General features: G+C 39.8%; 1 protein-coding gene across 3 annotated transcripts in view; it reads left to right on the top strand.

The window, feature by feature from the left end:
* slc8a3 (solute carrier family 8 member 3) overlaps nt 1-14,809 on the top strand; it is a 138,414-nt gene extending 123,605 nt beyond the window's left edge. For 2 of the 3 annotated variants that reach the window (XM_017415824.3, XM_037977834.1), the window contains 4 exons: nt 9,111-9,235; nt 9,524-9,623; nt 11,973-12,242; nt 13,189-14,809. In XM_017415824.3, the coding sequence (XP_017271313.1) occupies nt 9,111-9,235; nt 9,524-9,623; nt 11,973-12,242; nt 13,189-13,565 (872 nt within the window). In that variant the 3' untranslated portion in view covers nt 13,566-14,809. Of the gene's footprint in view, nt 1-4,403; nt 4,425-9,110; nt 9,236-9,523; nt 9,624-11,972; nt 12,243-13,188 lie in introns of all 3 variants that reach the window. The other variant, XM_017415815.3, reaches the window with a different exon arrangement.
* Nucleotides 14,810-15,200: the final 391 nt, after the last annotated feature.

Here is a 15,200-nt window from a genome sequence, read left to right as displayed (position 1 = left end):
AACATCAGACATCTCAGTCCAGAAATGTGCAGTTCTAGGCACAGCCAAGATACTGCGCAGAACCCTCAAGCTCCCAGGCCTCTGGTAGAGGACCCGAGCTCAGAGGATGAAACAAAGACCACCCGCGGAGGGTGAGAAGGGAATTTTATTTACACACGCACAGTGCATCTGGAAAGTAATTTGTTATGTTATGATTTGCCTTTTTCCATAAATTTTTTTTTTTTCATTTATTAAAAATGAAAAGAAAAGTTACATAATGAATAGATATTTTATATGAGAATTTAGGAATAGACCTGGGACTTTTGTTGCAGATTGAAGTGCACTGAAATTAGCTAAAGTCCTAGTTTCTGCACAGTTTCCTAATTCTGCTTGCCTTAATTTACAACCTGTCGAGTCCAGCTAATTGTGTAGGACATGTTTCTTTACTTCAGCCACTCAGTAGAATTAAAGGCCCAGCAGTGTTTGAAGGATTCCATTATTTATGCTAGAGTTATAAACTAAGACCATTTTATGTCGAGAAATGACAAAGTTGAAGTTGTTTTGGTGAAACCTTGAAAATACGGTTGATTATGTTTAATCTCATGCAATATGTTGATATCTCCCACGATCTGTTAGTCCTTTAAAGTACTGTATGTGTTGTGATTTACTCTCAGCTGCTGCCACAACATGTTTTAGCTCAGTATCTGCAATATTGGCTGAGTTATAACCATTTTTGTGTTTTCTAAGATTGCTTTGCTGTGGTGACCATCTTGAATTCACACGCACATACGCACAGAGACAAGCAAAACCACTATCACTTTACCTTTGCCTTTGGCGGTGGGCGATAATAAAGTAGAAGAAAGCACATTCAACTAATAATCAGGCTGAATTGTGTTCACTCCATCACCATGAAGTTAGTGTGTCCTGAAGCCAGGACTGTGTGTTGTTTTGGAGTGTTTGGCTTTTATTATTTCAACAAATATGTTGGTTTTTATATATTTAATTATTGGTTTAATTCTCAATTAATTAAATGAACAGCTTTTCTTTTTTTTTGTTAGATGATCTCTTGTTAAACTTTGACAAACTGCAGATAAAAAACATTATTACTGACAAATGAATGCATCCTGAGTATATTCACTCTTTGCTGTCTTCATTTGACTCATGCTGTTTATTCTCAATTTAGTTTAAAACATAACCCACAAAGACAATCGCTAAACTGAGTTAATTCGTCATGTTTTGAAACTGATGCTAGGGAGACGTCGGTCACACTTTAAATAAGTTCTGCTCCACGCCTCTTTGGTACTACATCACTCACTTCATTTCTGAAAGCTCACATCTGTGCGGGACGTGGCCGGCTCCATCGCTGATTTATGATCGGTCATGAGGCAGCATAAAGACAGACTGGCTTTTGCGGCCATTTTGCAGAACTGTTTTGTGAAAGAGCCTCATGAGAGAGAAGCCAGTTGCCCACAGCAATTAATGCACTTAGCTAGTAATGAAGACAAACTGTGGACTGCATTTGATTTAGGAAGGTGACAAGCTAACTCCAAAAACAAACAGGTCAATTAGCATCACATGTCTGTAAAAGAGCTTTAAAAAAGGAGCCGATCAATTCACTGAAGATGCAAACAGCTTTGCCTTGTCATCTAAACTCTCTGATCCTTTTGAGAATGTGGACATTTTGACTTTGTTTTACGGATGGAAGGACAAATGATGAAGATGATGATGTCAAAAGCAGGAGCTAACTATGTAAATCTCTGGGAATGGTTTCTTATCTCTACTTTCACACTGTCATGTTATAATTGTTCTCAATGGATTAACTTTTATCACCTGCTGCCGAAAGCAAGATCGTTTTTGCCCGTGTCTGTGTGTTTGCTTGTCTGTGCCATTAGCAAAATTCCTCATGATGGACAGATGTGAGTAAAATTCTCAGAAAGTAATTACTGGATGTGCATCTACAAGTGATTAACTTTTGGAGTCAATCATTCAAGATGGCCGCCGCAGCCAACTGACCTTATGAAACACAAAAATGGTTATAACTCCAACAGTTTTTCAGATATTGAGTTAAAATTTGGTGTAGTAGTGGCTGAGTGTCCTCCCCTTGGACACTACATATTGTGTGGCATTTTTATTTAAAACATTGGCAATAACTGTTGCCATCAACACTGTCTGTCAGCAAAATATCTCATGAACTAACAAACAGATCTTAATAAAACTCTCAGAAAGGAATCTTTGGATGTCCATCTACAAGTGATTAACTTTTGGAGTCGACCCAATAAAAAATGGCTGTCACAGTTAATTGATACAAAACAGCTAAAACTCTGTCCCTTCTCAACTTAAGTTTATTTCAGTTTAAATCTCTGGCATGAAAGGCAGCGGATGACAGGCATTCCTTTAAGGAATGCTGTTACTTTAATTAAACTTTTTTATTATTATTTCACTTCATTTCATCACGCTTTGCACTTTGCCGTGAGCACGCGAGCTAGTGTGCGGTGTCACTAAAGTGGCACCGCACACTAGAGACAGGTCAACATAGAGATACGTCAACATCTGTGCATTTTATTCAGCTAAATATCAGTTCAGACTCAGACTCTTCAAGGCAATCCTTTCCCTTGTTGGCTAATTACTAAACAGCTAAAGTGACTCAACTAATTCCAATTTAATACTCCAGTGACGATGAATCTGTAGAATGCAATGCAATGTTTTCTACATTGCATTGACTCATTTAGTTGGTGCTTTTATTCAAAGTGAGGAGAAGCTCTAAGGCTTTACTGGGGTAAGAAACACTGCTATCCAGGCTTCAACTCACTAAATAGAGAAAACTTCCATTAAAACCCATCAAGGTATGAAAAGACATGATAGGTACACTTTTTCTGGGTAAGAAGTCCCATAAGGAGAGAAAACAATGGCAATCACAAAGAAATAAACAAAAAGAATGGGTAACTCTCTCTGACACTGGGATTATATTCAAACAATAAAAGTTTAAAACAGGTGTGTGCAGGGGTTTTTTTTTCCTAGAGAGCCCTACTGACTTAGTTAAAACATCCCTTGGAAAATAAAAATTGACAACATGTGCTGTTTATTCTCAGTTAGAGAATGAATAGCTCTGGTTTGTTTGTATGTTTCTAACTTTGTTGATTTATGGACTGTTTTTCTAATATCTTTTTAGACAAATATGTTTTTTCAACAAGCTTGTAGCATAGTTAGCATCTTACTTCTTCTAAAGACTGACTGGCATGTCAAATCTTTGATTTGTTGCCTTAAAAGCTGTAATTTAATGGGATTTTTATTTTCATTGAAAACAAAATCATGCTAAACCTCAGATTAATTGCGTTAAATGAGAAAAAACTTGTAAAACAGTTTGTTTGTATGTATTCAGCCCCTTTGCTGTGAAGCTTCAATTGTTACCTTAAGAAGCCACGAAACTAGTTTAGTTCCTCTTGTGAGCAATCTGCCAGATGATCTCATATTATATCCACCTGTTCTGTTTCCCCCTCACATGTGGAGTTCCCCAAGGTTCTATTCTTGGACCCATTTGATTTTACATTCACATGTTCCCCTTAGGCTCAGTCTTTAGAAAAATTAATATCTCTTTTCATTCCTATGCAGACAACAATCAGATCTACCTACAGTTGAAGCACAATCTTTCTTTTTCACTAAAACCACCGTTTGTCTCACAGAGGTAAAACCTTGAATGGCTTCAAACTTCCTAAAAATTCGATGAGAATAGAACTGAAAGTGTTATTTTTGGTCCTGCATTGCTTCTCTTAGAGATTTGGTTCTTTGGCCACCTGTAGTTGCTTTTAAGTGTGCTATATAAATAAATGTATTTTAGCTGTATTTATTTGGTTGTAACCCAGTCGAGTTTACAGATATTGAGCAAAAATTATGTTTGGTGTCTCTGTCCCTCCTTAGCATAAGATGTGCGATGAGCGATGTGCATTTCTTCAAGGAATGCTAGGCCTTTAATTTTTTTAAGCGTTGGAGATTTTCCAAATGATCACATTGTTAGAATCATATTTTCACCTTTAAGAGGGCTTGAATGTAATCCTGAAATACCTTTTATTTTTATATCTCAGTAATGATGCAACAAATGTCTGGTTTAATGACTTAAAACTGGAATGATAAGTAGCATTATAATTGATACTGGTGTGCATATTATGCAGAACATTGTTTTATTGTTATTGTCAAACATTTTTCTTATGATGCACCTCGTTTTCATAAAACGGTTCAAATTCATCCCCTCTCTCATGCAGTGAGGTGATCATTTCCATATTGAGCTCATGGTCAAGCTGCCATTCTTCAAGGCTGCTGCTTTTTTTTCTTCCTGCTGACCATCTTTCAGTTTTATCCATGTTTCTTTGCTCATTCCTCCTGTTTTCTCATTCCATTTTTTCTTCCCTCTCTCCCTCTTTCCCTCACAGCCCTGTTGTTGTTAGGTGATGGTAAGTTGTCTATCCCTTCTCCAAATGCATCCCCACTAACATCACTCCCTGTTAGTGTGCTGTGGTTTAACTTTGGGCCTTAAATTCTTTGAAATCAAAATTACGATATACAACTCCAATTCTGAGAATGTTGGGATGTTGTATAAAACGTAAATAAGACAGCATGCAATGTTTTGCAAATCTCTACTAAACTAAGAAATTGTGCCACTTTGTGGAAAAAAAGAAACAAAAGAAAGATCATTTTAAATTTGACGGCAGCAACACATCTCAAAAACATTGTTCAAGAGGCAACAAAATGCTGTAAAAGTAAGTGACACAAATAAAAATGAGCTGAAGGAGTATTTTGCAACTAATTAGATTATTTGGCAACAGGTCAGTAAGAGGACTGGGTATAAAAAGAGCATTTTAGAGATGCTGAATCTCTCAGAACTAAAGATTGATTGCATTTAAAAACACTGGAACAATTTAAGACTTTGAATATCCCATAATCTACAGTTCATAATATCATTAAATGATTTGTATCAAATTATTTAATGGGACGGGGGGGGTTTGGTTTTTTTTGGCATTTTTAATTTGCATTTTACACAATGTCCCAACTTCTTCAGAACTGATGTTGTAGTTTGCTGCTGATAATGATTCCTCATCCATATTTAACAAATTAAATTTAATAACGCAGCATGCAAACTGTCTTTCTCTTTTGTTGTCATGTTGAAAACCAATACAGCCATTTTGCTGCTAAGATTATGATGGAATTTGCTCTTAATCACCAAATCTATGAATCATAAGTCCATTTATTATGCTGTCCAATGACTAATATACGCACCCCTGATGACTGTCAAGATAAAAACCCTGCAGTTTTGAAATTAGAAATGTAATTACCAGCACGTAATTGTAGCATTATTATTACGTTCTCCTTCCTCTTGAAGGAAATTATGTCATGTAGCGGTGCAATTCAGAGCAAGGGAGAGGCTGGATAATCAAATTTTTAAAATGAGCAAAATAAATCCTGTCAGGACTTGATGGTACACACTGTTTTAGGTGTGTAATTTATTTGACTTCAAAGCTTGTGTGCGGGTGGGGGGGTGGGGGTATTCCTCTTTGTGTGTGCACTTGCAGACATGCCCTCCTATCCAGGGAACTTGGCTGTGATCCTTAATGGCAGCGTTAATATTTAATGGTAAGCCTGTTGTCAGCAAAGAGCATCAGGCTGGGACTCTGGGCTCTTATAAAAGATGACAAGGACTGTGCACCAGGTGGCTCAGTGGGGGTGTCACACAAAAAGCAGGATGAGAGACATTTGGATCCACAACCACTCCTCCTTGATCGGCTCTGAAAGCACGGGATTGATGTTGTGGAGCTCTTTGTGGCGTTCCGTTGGCTCAAGAGCCTCGTCAAGCCTTTTTTCTCACCACGTGTTTGATAGCCAGTTGAATGAACTGAAGTGACTGAGGTTTCCACAAACTCTGGAAAAATATAAAATAAAACAAACCTTGAATGTGTGTCAGTGGGTGGCCTTTAAAGTTGAGCCAACTTAGTTTTAACTTTGAAGATGCAGAAATCAATCCTGACTTTAAAAGAACTTTGCTCAATTCAAGATCGACTTACTCTTTTGAGCTTTGTTCCATTTCATGCGGTCTTTATTATCTGCTCTGCTTTAATTACAAATAAACCAGAAATACCATACCATATGTGGTGCTGTCCCGTATTAAAATACCTTATATATATAAACTGTGCTCTAGTCTGTGCTCTAGAGCAGGGTTTAGGCCCCGCCTACTCCTCACACATTATCATGGTGTTTCATGATTCTTTCTTTAAAGCATGAAATGACTAATTACAGCTATTAGAAAAATATATATTTTTGACCATTCCCAAGCAATGTAAGAACTAGTCAAAACCTGAAAAAAATGATCTGAGGTGAGTTTCTTTTTTTTACCAAAGCACCGTCTCATTCATTTATGTTGAGGGGCAGGACTAAAAACAGGGAAGTTTGGTCCCACTCCCGTTGGTCCTGCTGGTTCACATTAGATATTTAGATTTCTTTGATGGTTGATGGGTTTTAATAACTGAGATTTTTAATCATTTTTTAAATCTTATCTATCATAACTGATCTCACTATTAAAAAAACTCTCACATCTTTCATTTTACCAGAAAATGACAAAGCCCAAATAAAGTCACCGGTTGCTAAAGGTGGGCAGAAAATAATAATACACTGAACAATTTGTCTGTGAATACAACTTGCAGATAGCAGCATTTATTAGCACAAACAGAAATGGGGTATTTTCATTCTTTCATTTTCCATGACCCACTCTGCATGATATTGTGAATCTACTGTTGTAAGGGGCCTGCATGAGGAACCCTGTTGTACAGCAGTAGAGATGTAGCTGTTCTGAATGGAAATCCCACAGAGGGCTGTCAGTGAGGAACAAACAGGACATCAGCAGGTCTGCTGATGTTTCTGTAATAATGACAACACATTCAGACATCTGAGCTAGCTTTTTTATAACACGGTTCAGAGCCATTTCAGACACTTTTTGGTTGAGTTATGTCTTAATAAACTTAGTTACCTAACAGACATGATATAAGAGAAATCAAGGAGTAAAACGTTAGTGGCGTCACAGAGTTCAGTTTCTGAGCAAAGACTGAAGATTTTAACCTGAAAAACTCCTCCACAGCTGAGCAGTGCTCTGACAGCTGTCAGCTGTTTTACAGCTTCCCTGTGAACGTAACATCAGCTCTGTGTTTAATTAGGTGAAAATAATGCAATATAACGCTGTTGTTCTGTGATTAACAGCACATTATAGCTGACAGTGAACCAAAGCCACGGTCTAACAGCTACATTTTTCACAACAAGTTTTAGGGGTTGTAAGTCAATGTTCTTTTTTGTCCTCTTGTTGCCGATCCACTTTGATATCACTGGAATAACTTGTGGAGGTTAACATGCTGCTCTACTTCTCTCTGTGTCCATTGGTTCGCCAGTGCATGCCTCGTAAAACAGATAAAGTTTCAGTCTTGTTACTAAAACATCCTTATGTTTGTGTCACTCATATGGTAGAGGTGAGTGTACACTTGTGGGTGGAAATTATGTAATGTGTTGTAAATGCAAAGAAATGTAAAGGCAATGTTTGTCATCTCACTGATATTAAAATGCAAGTTGTTTCAATATGTAAAAAATAATACCATTATTATAGTAAACAGCCCTACCTGCTGCTGAGTAGTTCCTTTCCATTAAGCAACCAACTATGAAGAAAGTAAATTATGATTCAGGGAACACTGGGAGGTGGGAACTTCGAAAAGTAGATATCTTGGCATGCACACAATCAAAACTGACAACACTTTTGTCCAACATTTCTGGATAAGAAAACTATTAAAGACCTTTTGCCCCTCAAAGAATGCCTGTTAAAGATAAGTTTGGACTCCCGGCAAATATTTATATATATATATATACAGTGCCTTGCGAAAGTATTCATTTGGGTAATCTTTCCATTTTGTTGCTTTATAACCAGGAGTTTAATTGGATTTTTAATTTGATTAAAAGTAATAACTCTCCAAATTATACTTCTGATTAATGAAGTTATATGGAAAAAAAAATCTTGTTTTAAATTATTTTTATAAAAGTAAAAAGGGGTATGTTCGTATGTATTCAGCTGCTTTGCTGTGAAGCTCCAACCATTCCCTTCGGAAGCCACATAAATAGTTCAATAGGATCCTCCTGTGGGGGATCTATGTGCCTGATGATCTAAACCTGTCACATCGGTCACAGGTCAGACAGATTTGTCAAGAAGCACTGATCAGGGTTGGGGTAATAGAAAATACTCGAGAAGATGAGAAATGAGAGGATCTGTCCTTAGGACCACTAAAAGCTGCTCGGAGCTGGGCTTCATGGAAGCTCAAACATGTGGAAGAAGGTGCTGTGGTCAGATGAGACCAAACATAAAGAACAACACCACGTCTGAGACAAACTTACCACCTATCAACATGCTGAGAGCACCATCCCTAAAGTGAAGCATGGTAGTGGCAGCATCATACTGTGGGGATGTTTTCCATCAGCAGGAACTTGGAAACTGGTCAGAGATAAAGGAAAGATGGATGGAGCAAAATACAGAGAAACTCTTGAAAGGAACTTGAGCATCTCCCAGAGATTTGAGACTGGGACAGAGGTCCAGCTTCCAGCAGGACAATGATCCTAAACTGTCTGCTGAAGAAACACTCCACTGGTTTAAGGAGAACCAGTTAAAGGTCCTGGAATGGTCCGGTTAAAGCCAAGGCTTCAGTCCAACTGAGAATCTCTGGTTTGATTTAAAGATTGTTGGACACAAGCAGCACCCGTCCAACCTGAAGGAGCTGGAGACACTGGAACGTGAAGAACAGACAAAAAGTCCAGGTTAGATGGACCAAGATCATGGAGATGCACTTTTGTTTGTTGTTTTTGTCTAAATATTCTTTTTAATAAAATTAAAATTCCAAATAAATTCCAGGTTGCAAGACGGCAAAACAGTTTCAGCAGGGATGAATACTTTTGCAACCCACTGTAACCTATGTAACTGATGTAAACAACAACCCTCTGATGCATCCTCTGTGTGCTCTGAAGTGTAGCTCAACAAAATAATCAGATGAAGGTGCACCTAATTTGACTGATTTGTTTTTATCTTGCAATCCCCTCTTGCCCCTCCAACCCTGTCCACTCAGATGTACCAGACAGGAAGCTTACATCAGACGAGGAGGAAGCCAAGCGGATTGCAGAAATGGGGAAACCGGTGCTGGGAGAGCATCCCAGGCTTGAAGTCATCATTGAGGAATCATATGAGTTTAAGGTGAGAAATGTTCCTTCAGCAGCTTATCTGCGACAAATTTGTTTTTCGACACAGATAGCATTTTAACATTTGCATCTCCCATTCTCCTCAACTCAATTTTTTTCCCGACATGTTTGTCTCTGGTGCGAAGCTTATCATGCTTCAGACATTTGTGTTGCCTGGAACTGGATGGCACTGCCATCATGTGGTGAAGTTTTTGTATTTCTCAATAGGAGCTTGGTGGATTTCATCTGTGAATGAATAATAGATTGACTTGATGACTCTTACGTTGGTATGTGTAACACGTAGAGCACTGTGGACAAGCTGATCAAGAAGACCAATCTGGCTCTGGTGGTGGGGACAAACTCCTGGAGAGAGCAGTTCATGGAGGCCATTACAGTCAGTGCAGGTAATGTTACTGCTCCTGTTGATCAGATTTAACTGCAGATGAAATGAATTTATCTGTTCATGTTTCAGATTCTGGGTGTAACCAAATGTGCATTTTTCTGACATCACACAATTTCTTTCATTTTTATGTATAGTGGCTTGATTCATTCAACATTTTGTTGTGTTACAAGCACAAATTTTAAAGTATTTTACGTGACAGACCAACTCAAAGAGATCCAAAATTGATCGATGGAAGGAAAATGATCTGAAAGTTGTGGCATGCATTTGTATTCACCCCCTTTCCTCTGACACCCTGAACTAAAATCCATAAATCACCTACTTAGTAAACAAAGTCCACCTGTGTGTAGTATAAATCCAGTTGTTCTGTGAACTTTAGAGGTTCGTTACTAAACATTAGTGATCAAATAGCATCATGAAGACCAAATAACACAACAGACAGGTCAGAGTGAAGTTGTTGAGAAGTGGGGATAGGTTATAAAATAATATCTCAAGCAGAGCCACTCTTTAAACCATCATATGAAAATGGAAAGAGTGAGACACAACTGCTAACCTACCAAGACATGACCGTCCACCTAAACTGACATGCCTGGCAAAGAGAGTGTTAATCTGAGAAGCAGCCCCAAAAAGCCCATTAAACTCTGGAGAAGCTGCAGAGATCCACAGCTAAGGTGGATCACAGGATAACTATTTGTCATGCACTCCACAAATCTGACCTTTATGGAAAAGTGGCAAAAAAAGTCTTTTTTGTCCTCTACACCATGAAGAGACACAACAAACATGCAGCAGAATTTGTTCTGTTCAGATCAAAACAAAAACATCCAGCCAGATCTACAATGGAATGGGTCAGATCAAGGCATATTCATGTGTTAGACTGGACCAGACTAAGTCCAGACCTAAATCCAACAGAGAATCTGTGGCAAAACTTGAAAATTGCTGCCTGGATGCTCTTCATCCAATCTGACCGAGCTGCAGCTGTTTTACAACGAAGAATGGGCAAAAATTTCAGTCCCTAGCTATGCAAAGTTGGTAAAGACCAACACCAAATGACTTGCAGCTGGAACACCAGAGAAAGTCACACAAGAGGTTGATTCAGGGAGGCTGAATACAAACGCACACCACACTTTTCAGATTTTATTTAAAAAAAACGTTTTTTAAAATTCTGAAAACCATGAATCATTTTCCTTCTACTTGATAATTAGGAGCTACTTTGTGTTGATCTGTCACATAAAATCCCAGTAAAATGTTTTGAAAATTTCTGTTCGTATTATGACAAAATGTGGCAAAGGTCAAGGGGTGTGCATAAACTACCTGCACAGTTTCACATTTTCCTTTACCAAGGATTGCAAAGAAACAAAATATCACCAGCCACACATTTTTGGATACCGATGACTTCAGCCACCCTAACAAAATTGTTGTCTTTGTTCTTTCGAAGGTCTTGTCAGCTTTAAGCCGTAATTCGGAATAATCTCATGCACCCAAACAAGCGGCTCGTCCATTATGGCGAGCAGCAGCATCCGTTCTTCAGCCGCAGTCACAGCCATCATGTACAGAGAGAGGCCTTGGTTTGTCACTTCGCTGCTGAAATATTTAATCTAGTGATGCTCTTTACTTTTTCATGACCCATCTTTGGCTGAAAAATGCATGCCGCTCTCATGGCCTGACACTTTGAATCATGGCGGCGTCCCTGTCTGTCTCTGGGGTTTGCTGCAGGGACACAGAGGATGAGAAGCCCCTCAGTGTGTCGACTGAACCTCAGATCTTTTCATGTCGCTGGATGATTAAAAACCCTGCAGAACACAGCGGTTCGAACTGGTTTTGGATCAAATGAACTTGTGCAGTCTTTCCAATTATTTTTTTTCAACAGCAAGCGTACAAAAAACTTTTAAATGATCTATGTTGCGTTCGTTTTTATTGACAAGCAAAGCAGCTGTTTTTGTGGCCTTTGGCGCTGGCAAGTATTCATTGCACATTTAGAGCTGAATATGCATAAATGTAACCTCCAGCTGAAGTAAAAAGGATGTGTCATGCTGAGAAATAAGTGAATATGCCATTTCAAGTGATTGTTGTTCTCTTTATTTCCCTCTTTGTCACCCCCCCCCCACACACACCTCCTTTGTTTCCCCTTTTATTCCTCTCGTTCCCAACTTACTGCTTTGTCATCTGTCATCATCCTACTCCATTCTTTTTGTTTCCTCACCCCATACGACTGCTCTTTTCCCCTACTTACGCTCTTGTTTTGCTTACTTACCCTTTCTTCGCCCTCCTTTCTTTATCTTTGTCCAAATATCCTCTTACGTTTCCATCCGCTCTGTGCTGTCATCCCATTACGTCTCAACCCTCTGTCTCACAGATGAGGACGAGGACGACACGGGGGAAGAGCGGCTTCCGTCCTGTTTTGACTACGTCATGCACTTCCTAACCGTCTTCTGGAAGGTCCTGTTTGCCTGTGTTCCTCCCACGGACTACATGAACGGCTGGGCCTGCTTCGTCATCTCCATCATCATCATCGGCCTGCTCACAGCGGTCATCGGTGACCTGGCCTCTCATTTCGGCTGCACCATCGGCCTCAAGGACTCAGTCACGGCTGTGGTTTTCGTTGCCCTCGGGACGTCAGTCCCAGGTGAGCCCTGGGATGCCACCAAACCCAATCGACCCTATAAAAAAAACACAAAAATGGTTTTAATTTAATCAGTTTTCCAATACTGAGCGAATGTTTGGTGTGGTAGAAGTAGAACGTGACCCCTAACATATTCTGAGCACTAACTGATCGCACAAGATCTTTGTTTAAGATTATTTAGAGTGGATTTGGTGTCCATTTTGTATCTTTAAGGGGTCTTGATTAAGAATCGTCTTCAGAGTGTTTTTGTTTGTTTTTGAACACTGGCTGAGACAATCACTGAGCAGGATTTCATCCAGAAATCTCCTGGCTTCACTGAAAAGGAATGACTTTTTTTATTTTGTGTCTAAGAAAAGTCATCAATGTGAGCTATTTAAATAATACACAAAACTCATCACGTTTGGTTTGACGTTACTGTGGTAACCTGTTTCAGTTTGATTGTGTCAATACGTTTGGTGCAATGTGCTACAAATCAGTTGCTATAATTACAGTTAACATATTTAACATATATTACAGTTAATACATATTGAAATGCAGCCCAAACTTGATCATTTTCTGCCTTTGTGTGTAAGGATTGTGTAGCCACTCTTGCTGTTATTGTCATTGAGTTAAAAAGAGTAAGTTGAAGTTGTAAGCTTTTGGGCTGACTAGATGTATTAATCAGCCTCTGCACCATAAGCATAAGCATGGTCTATCTGTGCTCCACACACAGACGTTTGCGTAATATTGTGGACATTCAGTTCACAAAACCAAAGGTTTTAAGGTTTTAAGCAAAGATGTCACACGTTGTGCTATGCTCAGAGTATGTGTTGTGGACAGTTTTCATCTACTACCACACCAAAGATTTTGTGATTAAAAAGTCCTGAAATTCTGATATGCTTTTGGTTTTTGTTTATCTGTGGCCCTACTCTGGTCACCTCTGGATGTCTAATGTCTTCTTCCTCCACAGACACCTTTGCCAGTAAGGTGGCAGCGGTCCAGGACACGTACGCGGACGCCTCCATTGGGAACGTGACCGGCAGCAACGCCGTCAACGTCTTCCTGGGAATCGGCATGGCCTGGTCGGTGGCGGCCATTTATTGGCAAATGAAAGGGAAGCCGTTTGTGGTGGAGGCCGGCTCGCTGGCCTTCTCCGTCACGCTCTTCACCATCTTCGCCTTCCTGGCTGTCTCGGTGCTGCTTTACCGCCGCCGCGCCCACATTGGGGGAGAGCTGGGCGGGCCCAGGAGACACAGACTGGCCACGTCAGCGTTCTTCTTCAGCCTCTGGTTCCTCTACATTCTCTTCTCCAGTCTGGAGGCCTACTGTCATATAGAAGGCTTTTAAACAGACCAGACGCGCGGAATAGAAACACAGAACTTCAGCAGTAAAAGAGGAAATCCTCGCTGTGGAACCTGGGCCAGTCTTGGATGGTAAGAAAGAACAGGAGAGGCCAACTTGGGGTTTTCGGAAACTCCTCCACCTGCCCCCCCACCGCACTCCCCCTCCCACTCCCTCCCTCCCTCAACCCCTCCTGTAAGAACGCTCGGAGGCGTGTGTTCCCCTAGTGCCGACGGGCCGGGCTCACATTGGCGCTGAGCTTGTACGAGTGCACTTTCAGCCGGGATTGTGTTCCCCGCCGAGCTCCAAACGATGCCGTCACCAACAGGTGCTCCTGCAGTCCCGCTGGACAAGAGGGAAGTCCACCACCCGAAGACAGCAGAGCCAACCAGAGGTCTATATTTTTCTTGACATGCGACCAGGAGGACTTTTCAAAGTGTATTTTGGGGATAAAAATGCAAAAAATATATATATATATAAAAATTCAGTAAAATAAATGCAACAGAAAATAATCACACACACACAAAGAAGAATCAAAAACTATTTTTTGATCTAAAAAATTAACAACGCAAATTAATAACTCAAATGGAAATATGTTGTTGAGTGACAGCGGGATGGATTCATAGTATCTATTTTTGTTAGCATAATTTCCTAAGGAGCGCTGCAGAGTTCTCAGAAATCCCACGATGCTGAGGAGGCAAAGTGACGCTACATGCTGGCAGATCAATCAGCATTTAGAGAAGAAAGAGGAAAACATGGACCTGGTCAAACTGCCCTGAACATTACTTCCTTACTCTAAATGTATCTATATATAATATATTTCCATATTTTCTGTATATTTTGAATATTTGTTTAAATTTCCTGTGGCAAAGCGGGAGGAGATGGGGATGCGGGGGTAGCGGCGGGGTGGGGGGGGTCAACCTATATACTGGAACAATGTCTTCACCTTTCTAAGAGTTGTGTATCTTGCCTATAGGTAAATGTATGACATTGTATTTTATTTATTCACTGATATCTTGGTCTCACTCAGCGTTCACTTTTTCAATCTAAGAAAAAATCAACAAAAACAAACGTGTTGCTGCAGAAACTAATTAGGAGGTATTTTTCTACTTTTCCTTCCATGCACTTTGCTGTATACTTCTACTTATAGAGACTTGTACTTGTTCGTGTGCAAAAGGCCGATGTTGGTGTTGTCACCGTGGAGCGAACAGTGGCTGCTGAGGAGGAGCTGCTCTCTGCTCAGCTGAAAAGAAAAAAAAAATGGAGGTTTCTGTCAAAGGTGTTGCAAATATATTTTCAAAGCTGAATTATTTAATTGAACTCTTAAAACTCTTATTAATCCCACCACCTTTCATGCCAGAGTTTTAACCTAAAATCATCTTATGTTGAGAAATGGAGCCGTAGCAGTTTTGGTTAAAGCTTATAATTAAGGTTACGCATGATTTCATGCAAGAGTATGCGCCAGAGTATGTCTTGTGAACGATTCTCAGCTACTACCGAGACGGATTTTACCTCCATATCTGTAAAATTGACTGAATTATAGCTTTTGTGTGTGTGTGTTGGCTAATGTAGATTAGCTGGGGCAGCCGTCTTGAATTGGTTTGACTCTAAAAGTTAATCAGTTGTAGATGCACATCCAGG

Source organism: Kryptolebias marmoratus, linkage group LG10 (genome assembly GCF_001649575.2).
Source record: "Kryptolebias marmoratus isolate JLee-2015 linkage group LG10, ASM164957v2, whole genome shotgun sequence".
NCBI lineage: Eukaryota > Metazoa > Chordata > Actinopteri > Cyprinodontiformes > Rivulidae > Kryptolebias > Kryptolebias marmoratus.
Note: the sequence above shows the minus strand (reverse complement) of the source record. Positions and strands in the feature narration are given on the sequence as shown.